Source organism: Pongo pygmaeus, chromosome 2 (assembly GCF_028885625.2).
Source record: "Pongo pygmaeus isolate AG05252 chromosome 2, NHGRI_mPonPyg2-v2.0_pri, whole genome shotgun sequence".
NCBI classification, from domain to species: domain Eukaryota; kingdom Metazoa; phylum Chordata; class Mammalia; order Primates; family Hominidae; genus Pongo; species Pongo pygmaeus.
Window position 1 is genome coordinate 33,067,634 of NC_085930.1, and position 13,733 is coordinate 33,081,366.

General features: G+C 42.9%; 1 protein-coding gene across 5 annotated transcripts in view; it reads left to right on the plus strand.

Annotated features, from left to right (window-relative positions):
- Positions 1–13,733, plus strand: part of TMEM45A (transmembrane protein 45A) — an 82,809-nt gene that overhangs the window by 18,847 nt on the left and 50,229 nt on the right. For 2 of the 5 annotated variants that reach the window (XM_063661517.1, XM_063661512.1), the window contains exon 2: positions 2,693–2,839. The exons of 2 other annotated variants lie outside the window; for them this stretch is intronic. In XM_063661517.1, the coding sequence (XP_063517587.1) occupies positions 2,795–2,839 (45 nt within the window). In that variant the 5' untranslated portion in view covers positions 2,693–2,794. Of the gene's footprint in view, positions 1–2,401; positions 2,561–2,692; positions 2,840–13,733 lie in introns of those variants that run through there. One more of the 5 variants, XM_063661513.1, reaches the window with a different exon arrangement.

Consider the following 13,733-nt stretch of genomic DNA (forward strand, 5'->3'; position numbering starts at 1 on the left):
AGGGGATCCTTCTTCAATTTTTCTGAAATTAAGAGAGCCCATTTTTTTTTTCATAATGTGTTGAAGGAAATAGTTTTTGAAAAGTTGGGAGTGGAAAGAGGTCAACTGAGAGGAGATTTTTTACTTTGAGGTATCCTCTCCCTGGCATGAGATGAGTCCTTGTGAAGTGAAAAGATGGGGGCTATCTTTGGAAAAACACCCATCCCTGCTCCCAGAGAGCTCTGGGCCCGCATTTTATGGAGAACAGCATCTGCTCTCACCTTGAGCCTGGTTAAGCCTTTGAATTTTCCTTTGCATGTGTTCTCAGTCGCTGATGGTGCTGAATCATGAGGCATATTGCCAGATGTGGGAATGAAGTTTTTTTCTTTTTCTTTTTTTTTTTAAGACAGAGTCTCGCTCTGTCACCCAGGCTGGAGTGCAGTGGCACAATCTGGGATCTTTGCAACCTCCGCCCTCTGGGTTGAAGCGATTCTCCTGCCTCAGCCTCCTAAGTAGCTGGGATTACAGGCATGTGCTACCACACCCGACTAATTTTTTGTATTTTTAGTAGAGACAGGGTTTCGCCATCTTGGCCAGGCTGGTCTTGAACTCCTGACCTCAGGTGATCTGCCCGCCTTGGCCTCCCAAAGTGCTGGGATTGTAGGCATGAGCCATCGCACCCGGCTGGGAATGGAATATTCTTAATGAGGAACTTGATAATGTCTGAAAAAGTAAATTTTCAGGGAAAGCCACAGGCTTGAAGTGTATCATCTTTCCTTCATGGTCTGGCATATCATTACTTTTCTTTTCCATGTGTTAGTTAACAAATGACGTTTAGAAATGTCCTCTTTCCCACCGTCCCCATGCCAAAGATCAGCCTTTCATATTTTTCCTTAATTGTCAAAGAAATATTTGAGCATCTAAGCTGATATTCTTTATTACTGTGGATGTGATTTGGGAAACAATTCTTGGAGGGCAACTCTGAGTCTGTGGTGAATAAAAAAATGAGGATAAATGTGAATGAATATTGTTTCTGGTGTTCTCTGTGCAGCTGGAAAAATGATGAGCAAGTTAGCTTAATTAGCTGAGCATCTTCCTCTTATTGAAAGGGCCGTGATGCTTGTGATTGGAAAAAGCCATTCTTACGTGGCGTCCTTTTAGGAAAGACTGTGGTTTAAATGGGCTTGTTTACGGGCCTCACTTTTGGGCTTACCTCCGCCTCCAAGCTATCCACCATCACTAGCCATGTTTCTAAAATTAATTTATTAGAGGAACTGTTTGATTCATGAGATAAGTGGGTTTTGATTGAGGGTGGTTATGGGGTTTAGGAGGGTCTGCTGGTTAGTTCCACTGAGACCCTGAACAGTATGAAGGGGAAGGCTAGTTAAGAAGCAGAAAGAGAAAAAACATTTTGTTGGAAGTCTGCTGAAAGATTCATTTTGCATCTGGGCCCCACAGATTGCATAGCTGGTTCTGCCTCTATGCTTTCGGGTCGCTCAAGTGTAACAGGAGTGAGAAATTAGAATCAAGGGCCCATTTCATCACTTTCTTCCAAGTTTCTGTATCGACATGTGCACTGTATGAAACTGCTGTCAATACTCTTGTCTTAATTGATGTAATGTTTAATCTCCTTAACAGAAGGTTTGCAGAGGTCTCTTTTCTTCTTCTAGTACAACTTGCATACTTATTTACAATCTGTAGTTAAAAGAGTGATTCAGGTCTTGGCAATATGGGATACTTTTGTCCTTTGAAAAGAAGTCATTTTTAAAATCTTGGTTTACTTTGTTTTATGGTAACAAGACAATACACCTTCTTATTTATTTCATACGTGCACTCCACACTCATTCCAGCAGGCCTTATTTCTTAAGCAAGAGACAAGAAATGGCCTTATTGACTGGCAGGTACAAGTGCTGAAACTAGCACTAACGACTGTGAATATTCATTCCTGAGTCGGGTTTGTGTTCAGACTCAGGTGAGGGGTGCAGACTGGAGTGTTCATCTATTCCCCTTGTGTGGGTTAAGGTGAACATGAGATGGTCGGCTTGGCAGGTTGGCCCAGGTGAGAGAAGCAAAGTGACGGGTGGCCCTGTTCCCTGTGGGAGCCTTTATTTTCCGTGCTTACACACTGAACACCTAAGCTGGCTGTTCAAATAATCAAGAGGCAGACTTGGAAAAATGTGAATAAATGAGTGTAGTTACTATATAGCCATTAAAGAAAAATCTGCAAATGGTGACTCAGTAGTGCCTCCCTGATTGTAAAGGACAATGTCTTCTGGTGAGCTGTGAGCATGTTCCATGGGTTGACAATCAGATTTGCGTGTCTGATGACATTAATTGCAGGGTGCTATGGGCCAGGTTTCTGTAAGCTGGGTGGAGGTGGAGGCCACTGGCAGTGAGTACAACGCCCGGGGGAAGCATGCGAGTAGGAGGAAGAAAAGAAAGTTTTCTAGAGCTGTTGCAATGTGTATGCTGGTGAAATCGACTTGAGCATTAAGCAGTATCTCCCAGGATTGTTAGCTACTGAGTGGCACATCTTCGGTACTCATGATTCGTGGGGGACTCAGGCAGAGGTAAAAGTGTGGTAAGTTTTAATACTGTATTTGCTTACTAGTTGCTTTTGACATGCATACAGGTGTGTGTGTGTGCATGTGTGTGTGTGTGTAAAACTGACTGTAAGGTGTCAAGTTTCAGCCTATTGATTTTTTTATTCCAGAAACTTTTCAGCATTACCTAAGAAACAAAGGCTCAATTTTGGCTGCTTCATTCTTATCCCTTCTGCCACAGTTCTAACGTGCTTGATCTGCTGAGACCAAGGATGACCAATGACTCAGAAGGGAAAATGGGATTTAAACACCCAAAGGTTAGTTTGGCGTTTCTGCAGTAACCTTTGGTGTGATAATGTGAAAAGAACAAGAACTTTTGATTCATAAAGACCTAGTTTGAATCTGACTGTACTGTGTATTTATGACATTGTGCAAGTAACTTATTGTGGGTTGTGGCTGATCAAGGCAAAGTTAATACTAGCCTAATGCTGATGATTCTGTAGAAATTTTATTTCATTTTATGTTGGGATCTAGCATTGTGGGTGGATAGGAAGAGTTGATGTTGAAGATATGTGCTGTAAATGCTTCTCTTGATTTCTGTAGCATTTTCTTCCTCTGGGGCCTTCAGGAATCTGGCAGCTGAAGCGTTAGGTCTACCAGGCACTCTTTTTATCCATCCTTCCCATCCATCCATTTATCCACTCAACACTTAGGTACTGAACTGCTTACTGTATGCCAGGCACAGTTCTAACAGCTAAGGATTAAGCAGTGAAGAAAAATAGAAAAAAATCCTGTATACATGGAGCTTTCATTTTAGTGAGGGAGGAGTGCAATAAACAAAATAAGCGCATAATTATGGGTATATTAAAAGGGAATGTGTTACAGGGAAAATAAAGCAGGAAAAGAGGGTAGGGTATTGAGGCAATTTTAAATAAGGTGATGAGAGCAGGTCTCATTGAGAAAGAGCTCCCCTGCAGAGCTCTGAACACAATTTGCAGACAGTGACTTCTTGTTATTACCAACCAGCAGTGCTCGTTGCCTTGTCTTTCTCTTGTTTATTCACTGAGGCCTCACCATTTTTGGTCCATGAAAAAAATAATTGTTTGAGAGCACAGAATATGACTTTTGGGTTTTCCTTTAGGGCTGTGTTAAGATGCTAGTAGATGCTAGTTAAAGGATACCTTGGTAGGGCCCTCTTTTCTGCCCTTGCTGGGTTGTGGAAATGATACCTTCTGCTCTATTATCCATGTGGCCTTATGCATTGGGTACCTACCTGCAGAGGTTTTTTTGCATAACCTCTCTAGCCCCTCTTGTACGCCCTACACAAACCTCTGACTATGCAGCTAAGTATGGTCCCTTGTAGGGCTGGGCCTCTGCTTCTAGTCTTTTCCCTGCTTTCTTGGAGGAGCAGGCAGGCACAGGTTGCCAATCTAACTTCATGCTTTTGGACAACAGCAACCTCTGCCTTCACCATTTCCTGACCCAACATAGTGAAAGGAGAGTGTCTCATCACTAAGAAAAGCCTCTCACTTTCTCTGTCTTGGTTCAGGAGGTAGGAGAACAAAGAGGAGCAAATAAGTCAATCACATCATGGTGTCACAGCCAGGCTGGGACCTGGAAGCAACCTTTGCAGTACGAGGATGGGATCCACATCAAGAAGACACCCAGTCTTCTTTGGCCCATGATGGATCACGAGTCAGTGAATGTTTCATTAGCTTTCATGAAGGGGGATAGCTGCTTTCTGGTAATTTTCAGAATGTTGAAGAACCCCTTTCAAAGCTAGGAGCAAAGTTTAGCAATGAAGCTCTGTGAAGGCAATGGATGCCTTTTAATTTGGGATTTAGTAGAGCTTAAATTCCCTCTGATACATCCTAAGTTCCCCAAAGGCAATGTGAATGGATGGGGTCTGGGCAACGTCTGCACCTCCAGCTGAGATGGGATATGGTAGGGTTTAGCTTTCATTTCCCCTTTCTTTCTTTTTTTGAGACGGAGTTTCCAGTTGCCCAGGCTGGAGTGCAATGGTGCAATCTTGGCTCACTGCAACCTCTGCCTCCTGGGTTCAAGCGATTCTCCTGCCTCAGCTCCCAAGTAGCTGGGATTACAGGCATGCACCACCATGCCCGGCTAATTTTGTATTTTTAGGAGAGATGAGGTTTCTCCATGTTGGTCAGGCTGGTCTCGAATTCCCGACCTCAGGTGATCTGCCTGCCTCGGCCTTCCAACGTGCTGGGATTACAGGTGTGAACCACCACGCCCAGTCTCATTTCCTCTTTCTGATATGGATCTCAGAGGTGGCTTCTCCTTGGCTAGGAATATGACATTGCCACACCAGCTGCAGCACGTACGCACACACCCTGGGGCTGTCCACCCCACATCATTCTGTGCCAGTTGTGTTGGCCTTTTTCTGCCCACTGAGGATCTAGAGAGACAGTGATGTCAGCCAGAGCTGCTGTGGCAGGTGGGGCTTTCTGATGTCTGATCAAGTGGCCAGAACCTCCTTGCCACATTCAGCTCCTGCCCACGTCCTCTAGGCTGGCCCCAGTACAGCTCTGGGCCACTTTCCATGACTGTGAAGTATATTTCTGCCCAGCTCAGTAGTAATGAGTAGTATTTATTTTTATATGTTTGCTTGTTGTTTCAGGTGGTAAGAGTTCTGTAGAAGCCAGGCTTTCCTAACATCTCAAGTCCTTCTTAGGCAGCATTATGGTCCTCCAGTTATATACCTGCCCAGCTCTGTCCAATATTGAGTTCCAATCTATACTTGAAAAGACAAAGATGAACAGTAACAGGAGAGTAACTGTTGGGGGTGGGGGTAGTGGGCCCAGCTGCACTGACAATAACAATCCCTTCCCCACCCCTCCTTGGTTGTCTGTGAAGCTACTCTAAGGAGTAATTCTTCCCTGGACCATACCCTGTTGGGAAGCGAGGTGTGGAGGTGCCAGGCAATGGTTTGGGGGCTGACTCTGGCCCTTGACCTCTGTGTCACAGCTGTGTGGGAGATGCAGTATCCCTTGATTTGTTTGTTTTTCTGGATTGCACCTTTGTTGACAGTCTGGCACTTACTCTTGTGCATTTTGTTGTTTATTTTCAATGGTGCAAGGCCCCAGTGTTCCATCCTCCTTCTGAATTCACAGAAACATCCACGCAAATAGACTGGCCTTGGCTTGGACTCACATTTGAGAGACTTCAATCTCCTTGGCCTGTCAAAATGAAGTTCTTCTTAAAAGTCCTAACTCTCTGGTGCTGGCCTATAGTCTAATCAATGCTTCCCAACCTTTTACATGTCACAGTACACATGGACATGGCATGATTTATGGAGATGTGAGGGTTCATTCCTAAGCAGTAGGCCATCAGGGTCTGGCTACTATAGTCCTTGCCCCCTCACCCTCACCTGGCTGTTGCTGGGGCTTAGGGGATTTGTGTTTCCCTCTGGCACACCTGTTCCCACTGGGGGCACACAGGTATGCTACAGCTAAGGTTCGAAGTTCTGGCCCAAGATCTAGCATAGACCACAATCTCAAGGTGCAACAAAGTGTCTAGTCCATAAACATCTTTGAAGATGATCCTAGAAGGTGGACGTACTTTCCCAGGATGTTGTAAGTTTGGGAGAACTAAGTTCCTGTGGTTGCGCCCATTGCTTGGTGCAGTCTGCTACCACCTGTCCTTCTAGAAGGAAGGGTAGAGGGATGCCAACACTGCATGTCACCTGTCCCCTCCAGGCCAGCATGACCAGGATCCTTGGCTCTGTGGCCAAACTCTAATGCTTAGCACTGCTTCTTTCCGTCCTACCATATTCTGGGGTTATTTCACATGACTTCCACAGGTTCCTGACCTCCCAGCTTTGCTACATCTTCTGCATCACTTAGAACATCACTTCTTATGCAATGGTTGCAGGCATCATAGACGTTCTGCTGATGTTGTCTGTTTGTGTTGCCGTGAACCACACCTGGATAACTGGTCTGGGTGGAATTCAGCTACTGCAAGAGTACATACTAGTCCTCTTTTAGCCCTTATGACTGTGTGGTACCAGGTGGTGGTTCTTACATTTAAACAGAGCTATGGGCTCATCCATCCATTCATTCATTTATTTACTCATTTAACAACTCTATTCAATAAATGCTGGGTACTGGGAATATAAAGATTAAAGTCATAGTCTCTGCCTTTCAGGAGCTCACAGTGCAGTGAGGGAGATCCAAGAAGTAAACAGTGATGATATGCATGAGAAATTCCATTGGGTTCTGTGGGAACACAGAAGAGGGGGAAGATTCTTGCACTTGGAGAGTGGTCAGAGGAGGTTCCCTGGCTGAGATGAGATAACTTTTAGCTTGAATCTTTTCTCCTCTTCCTCCTCCTCCCTTCCCCTCCTCCTTCTCTTCTTCCTCCTCCTCCTCGTTTCTCCTCCTTCTCCTTCTCCTCCTCCTTTCTCCTCCTTCCCCTCCTTCTCCTTCTCCTCCTCCTCCTCCTTTCTCCTCCTTCTCCTCCTCCTCCTTTCTCTTCCTTCTCCTCCTTCTTCTCCTTCTCCTCCTCCTCCTTCTTCTTCTTCTTTTTCTTTCTTCTCTTTCTCCTTCTTATTCCTTTTTGAACAGAGTTATCTGGGATGTGTGCTAATTGAATGAAGGAAGGAAGGGAACTGCATAGAGCTAGAGAGTGGAACTTCAAGTGCCACCATTTTGTTTGGTCATAGTAGAATTCTAATGGGCAACAGCAGCTAATGAAATAAGGATCACTTAAAGAGGGAGAGGAGACCTCTACATTAGCCTGCAATGGTCAGATCATACTTTTGGAAGGAGAATGTCTGTGGGGTTCACTCATAGAAACCCTGGAAAGTTTCCATTGGAGGAGAAAGAAATCTAGATGACAAGCTGGCTTGAAGAGACTTGTTATGTGTGGCTTCTGTGAGTGCGGGAGGATGGTGGGGGAGACTGCCTTCTCTATCCTGCTTCTTTCATTCAAAAGACAGCATGATCTTGGGCAAGTGACATGACATCTCCAAACCAGTGTCCTCATTTATAAACGTGGTTCTCATAATACCTCTCTTACCAGGGTTGATATGATAATTAAATGACATAATTTATTGTTGTATGAAAGAATCTAACATAGTAACTACTCAACAGATGTTAATTTCTTTTTCCTTCCCATCTATCTTTTTTCTCTTCCTCTTTTCCTTCTCTTTTCCCTTTCCCCTGCCTTCATACATCAGCTCTTTATTAGGTAAGTAATATTTGTCAGGCATCCTGCAAGTTTTACATTGTCCAATACGGTAGCCACGAGCCACATGTGGCTATTGAACAATTGAAATGTAGCTAGTCCCAATTGAGATGTGTTGTAAGTATGAAATACACACAGAAATTGGGGTAGTTAACACTCCGCCTTGTCCCCACACCATTTCCAGGACATGCTTTCCTATGGGCAGGAGACTAGAGGCTTTTTGAGTCTGTGGAGGCTTTTCCTATAAAAAGCCAGTCTTTGATGGGTTTCTGAGGTTGTCTTCAATTGCTGACCAGTAAGCTTGCCTTCCTTTCTGCAATGACATTTTTATAAATGACAGTCTAGCTTTTAAATTCCTAGTATGTGGTCTTAATTTCCACACAAGTCTGGAAATGTTGACTTAGTACAAAAAGAAAAAAAGGCCAGGCATGGTGGCTCACACCTGTAATCCCAGCACTTTGGGAGGCAGAGGCAGGAGGATCGCTGTGGCCAGGAGCTGGAGACAAGTCTGGGCAACATAGTGAGACCTTGTCTTTAAAAAAATAAAAAAATTAGCTGGGTGTGGCGATGTGTGCCTGTAGTCCTAGCTATTTGGGAGACTGAGGCAGGAGGATAACTTGAGTCCAGGAGTTTGAGACTGCAGTGAGCTATGACTGAGCCACTGCACTCCAACCTGGGCAACAAAGCAAGACCTTGTCTCTAAAAAAAAAGAAAAAGAGAAAAAAATGGAATGCCAACTATCTCATTAATAATTTTTTTCTATTGAGCACATATTTAAATGACAACATTTTGGATATATTTGGTTAAATAAAATATATTATTAAGCTTAATTTCACTGGTTTCTTTTTACTTTTAAAAATGTGGCTACTGAAAAATTAAAATTACATATGTGTCTTGCACTGTGTTTCTGCTGGGCAGCACTTTGTGGAGCTTATGTCTGATGGGGGGAAGGTAGAAAAGCAACAACAGCAACAGAAAGATATTTTAAAAATAAATGTAAAAAACAACAAATACAAAATTACACATTGTGATGCATACTGTAAAGACAAGTTTCTATGGAAAGGAAAATGAGAAGACCCAACTTCATTCAGCTGGCCCATGGAAGGCCTCTCTGAGGAGGACACATTTGTGCTGTGCCTTGAGGGAGGCTCTTCCTACACAGAGTTTCCAGCCGAAAGTGGAGACAGAGCATTCCAGGTAGAGGAAACAGCCTGCCGGGGAGTATTTCTTGAGACTCCCAAACCCTTGTGGTCAGCAATGGGGAGAAACAGACCCAAGAAGGGTCCCCTGACTTTTCAGAGCTTGTGGTACGGGGAGACAGGCAGGACAGGCATGTGCTCTAGGCTGCAGGGATGCGACAAGTAGTACTGGCTCTGGAGGCACTTTTCCTTTCTTTCTTCTCTCTGCCTCAGAAGTGTCACTGACCACAGTCCTGCCCTTGGAGGTCCCGGGGCTGGTCTGTTCTTCCTTCATGGTGGGTAGTGAATAACACTCACATTTGTCCCTTGATTCCCTGTTCTCTCCCCCGGCTCTGACTCAGACTCACCATCTGGGAAATGAGCATCTGCAGCAGCCACTTAACTAGTTTCTTTGCCTCCAGCCTCTTTCTCCCTTTCATATACTCTGTGTGACTCCGCCAAATTAATCTTCCTGAAATACCATTTAGCCCGTGTAACTTCCCTGATAGCACCCGGCTGCTGGCAGACGAGCAGTGTGCTGGGAGCTTCTGTATGTCTCTCACTTTTCACCTTTACCTTTTCCTTCTATGGGCAATGACACCGTTTGCAGAGAATTATGTTCTACTGCCAGCCTCTTTAGCTTGAGGAGCTCTTAAAGTCTCATCTTCAGACATCTTCCCATATTTCTACTCTTGCCTTGCATTTTCTTCTGGGCCAGGCATACTTGAGTCATCATTCTTTAAATGCTAAGGGCCACTACCTCCCAGGGAAGAAAGAATATTAACAAGATCTCAGGTTCTGGCATCCATCAAACTAGCTTCAAATCCCAGCTCTGCCATTAAACTAGCTGTGGGAACCTTTTCGAGAGTCATTTATCTTTTCTAAGCCTTAGTTTTCTCATCAGTTGACACCATAAGGCTAAAAGTAATTTGTACCCCTTGGGGTTGGGTTCTTTAGATAGTACTACAGACAGACTTAAGGCAAGTTAGCCACAAAGAACTTTGGTATTTTAGATGAAAAAAAATTATCTGCCAAAAAAATTCTAGATTTTCTTTTGTCTTTCGAAATCCATTAGTTTTAGATTGCAACAGACTGGTCACAACTCCAACAAATTAAGCTACAAAGAACAGACTGTTTTAGAGTCCTCTAAGTAATTAAGCAAGGTCCTTTGCAAATTAGGAAGCTTTAAGTGGAAGGAAGAATCTAGTTCAAGGTTGGCTTTTATATTTGCAGTCACAGGCACAAAGTGAGTCCATGTGGCTATAATTATGTTTCTGAGTTTTTTGGATGAAGACGTAAAAATTTCATATCCTCTATTTATGTCAGTATTTTAAAATAGGTATTTAAAATATATAAATGTAATTTAAAATTATAATATATATGCTTTTTGGGACACCACCTACATCAGGAATGACTGAGCAAGAGACCGCCTTTCTATTAATCTCTTTGGAAGATGTAGTGTGTAGCAGTTAGTCAACAAGAGAGGACTATGATACCTGGTCCAGAGTTAGTGCACAATAGATATTTGTAAAGTGAGAATAAATGAGGGTCAATAAAAAAGTATTTCAAAAATTCCTTTATGGTGACTGAAATGTCTATAGATTACTGCAGTATTTGATGACAAGAAAAGAAACAAAACTCCAACAAGAATTCAAATGTCTTGTATACTATATTTTAAAAATCTGTTCAAAGGAACGAGGTGAATATAGTGCCATCATTCTCAGCTACCCTCATGATAGTCCTTCTTACTTTGGGCCCAAGACTTTTGGCCTTTTTTTCTATTTGCTCAGAACCAGTAAAAAACTAATGATTCAGTGACCGTGGTTACAGAATGCTGGGAATTGTGACGAGGTTGGGAGAAACACTGGAAATTGTCCTTGACCAAGGGTTCCAATCTTATGAAATATGAAATAGACCTATTTTTAACATCTGAAGATTTCCAGATCTCTCTCCATCCTGTCCTGCAATTTTATTGTGGGTGTTTTAATATCTGTTGATTGAGAAGAAAGATATACCAGTTCATAATGACCTCTTGCAATGCAACTTTGGCCGAGGGATCTTCAGTTCACTTGATGGAACCACCAACATTTTAGACCAAGTTTCTAATTGTATTAATGAGGCACAGGATCACTTTTGGTTTAGGAATAGCCCGGGTATAATTCAGAAAAGCACAGGATGTTCAAATAGAGATTTGAAAATATCCAGAAGTCACAACCAAGACAACTCAGGACACCAGATAAGACTGGTGTTGCTTGAGAAATCTTCACCCTGAGCTGTTGCATTGTTCATTACCCAATGGAAATCCCTTCACAGATCACCACATAAAATGCAGAATGCTTAGTGAAATTTGAATTTTGAATAAACAACACATGCACTATATGGAACATACTTGTGCTCAAAAACTACCTGTTGTTTATGTGAAATTTAAATTTCACTGGGTGTTCTGCACTTTTGTTGTTGCTAAGTGTGGTCACTCTACCTTCAGATGTCCACAGTGGTGCCAAGGGTTGAAGGACAGGAACTAAAAACATGGGTTGTATTCCAGCATGACTGTCAACATAGATTACTGTTGCACTTTCTGGGAACCTTTCACATCTCTAAGGCTGTAAGGCTCTATATTTGGTTTTCTCAGGGATCCTTGCTCTCCCTCAGGGGTGTGCAACCCAACTTGGGCAGTGGCAGCCCAGGAGGAAGTTGATGATTTATTCTCTTGATTCATTTTGATTTACTTTGAGGTTTTGTCATGAATTTGTATACCTGACCTTCTGTGAAGTGAGGGCAGAATCGAAGGTGGGGATTTCTTGGGGCTGAAGTAATGACTTTAAGGGTGAAATCAAGGGACAGAGGAGGAGGCAGGATGGAAGGAGACTTCAACTCACTTGGACCCCTTGTTTTTTTCTGTACAGGAGTCAGAACATTTTCCATGAAGCATGGCAGACTAGAAACGCTCCACCTTTTCTTGTCTAAATTTGAATTTAAAGGAGATTGGAATTTAGATGCTCGGCTCTGTCTCTCTTTCTCTTTTTTTTAAACGTGGTTTCCTTCTCCCTCTACAAGCTAAGTTTAAAAGAAAAGCTGGCATTGTACTGTTTTTTAAATCATTTATTTAATTTATAAATGAAGTATCCTAGGATTTTAAATTCTGAGTGTAGAATCAATGAATTTATTCCAAAAGCATGCAGAACACTATGACAAAGCCAAAGAAACAGCTTATTTTAATGAACATTCACATTAAAATTCTGTTTCCATAAGGGCAGAGCAATGTAAAAAAATGACTTTCATATGAGGCCTTAAGGGTCAGATAGTTTTTGTTTTATAGGAGATTGGAAAGAAAGCACTGCAAATGAAGCTCCTGTTTGTTGGATGGGCTTTTCTCTCCTACCAAGGACAAGAATTTTGAAGATTCATTTTATAAAGTTGTATGGTGGTGAATGCCATTGTTTCCACACAAACACTCCTTTCCCCCATAAGACCTCAAATGTTTGGTTGTGCAGGGGGATTTAAAATCAGAGAACATGAAGAAATTAAAAATGAAGCAATTAGTTGTAGGCTTTAACAATTAACAGAAAAAAACCAGGGGCTAGAAGGCAGTAGCATATGAGTTTGAGAAACACCGCTTTACCTCATTCTTTCTTTCACTGGGCATTAGCTAGTCCCACAGTCAGCATAGCCTTGATTCAGTCATTTAACATTTTAAAGTGCAAGCTTGTTGCTTGAATAAATAAGGAGTTCCTGGGTAGCGGGAAGAGATGGAGACTCAAAGAGGTCATCTCAGCATAGTGTGGGAGGCCATGCTGCAGCGAGGGGAGGTGCAAGCGCTGTGGGGGCATAGTGGGAACAGCCTAAATCAGACTGGAAGTTCAAGATCAAGAGAAGAATCACCTCCAAGACTAGACCTTTTGGTTGTAACTGCTCCCTTGTGAGTCTTGGAGTCAAAACCTCAGATTTCTCAGGCCAGCCTTTATTTTTACTTTTATTTTTGTGACAGGGTCTCACTCTGTCACCCAGGATGGAGTGCAATGGAGTGATCTCAGTTCATTGCAACGTTTGCCTCTCAGGCTCAAGCGATTCTCCCACCTCAGCCTCCTGAGTAGCTGGGACTACAGGCACGTGCCATTATGCCTAACTTTTGTATTTTTTTGTACATATGGGGTTTCATTATGTTGCCCAGGCTGGTCTCGAACTCCTGGGCTCAAGTGATCCACATGCCTAGGCCTCCCAAAGTGCTGGGGGTTATGGTCGTGAGCCACCAAGCTAGGCCAACCTTGATTTCTGATATTTTGTTCTATCAGAACAACATGTCTACGTGTACAGACCCTGTACAGAAAGACCATGTCTCTGCTCCTTGGCTCTTCCATCTCTTTTTAACCTTCCCAGCTTTTTAAATGGAAAATTTCAAGTATATATAAAAATAGAATAGTATAACATACCGATTACCCAGTTTCAACAACAATTACTAACTCATGCCAACTTTGTTTTATCTATTCTTCCATCCATTTCTCCCGTCCCCCAGATAATATTTGTATAAGTTAGGGTTCTCTAGAGAGACATAACCGAAAGGTTGTGTGTGGGATGTGGAGAGGGAGATTTAGGAATTGACTCACACAATTTTCAGGGGCTGGCAAGTCTGAAATCTGCTGGCCTGGAGGTGGGGACCCAGCGGGTAGTTGATGTTGCAATCTCAAAACCAAAGGCAGTTTCAAGGGAGAATTCATTCATCCTAGAGAAGACCTCAGTCTTTTAAGACCTTCAACTGATTAAATGACTCCTGCCCCTCCAGCCTCCATTCACCAGTATAGAGGGTAATCTGCTTTACTCAAAGTCT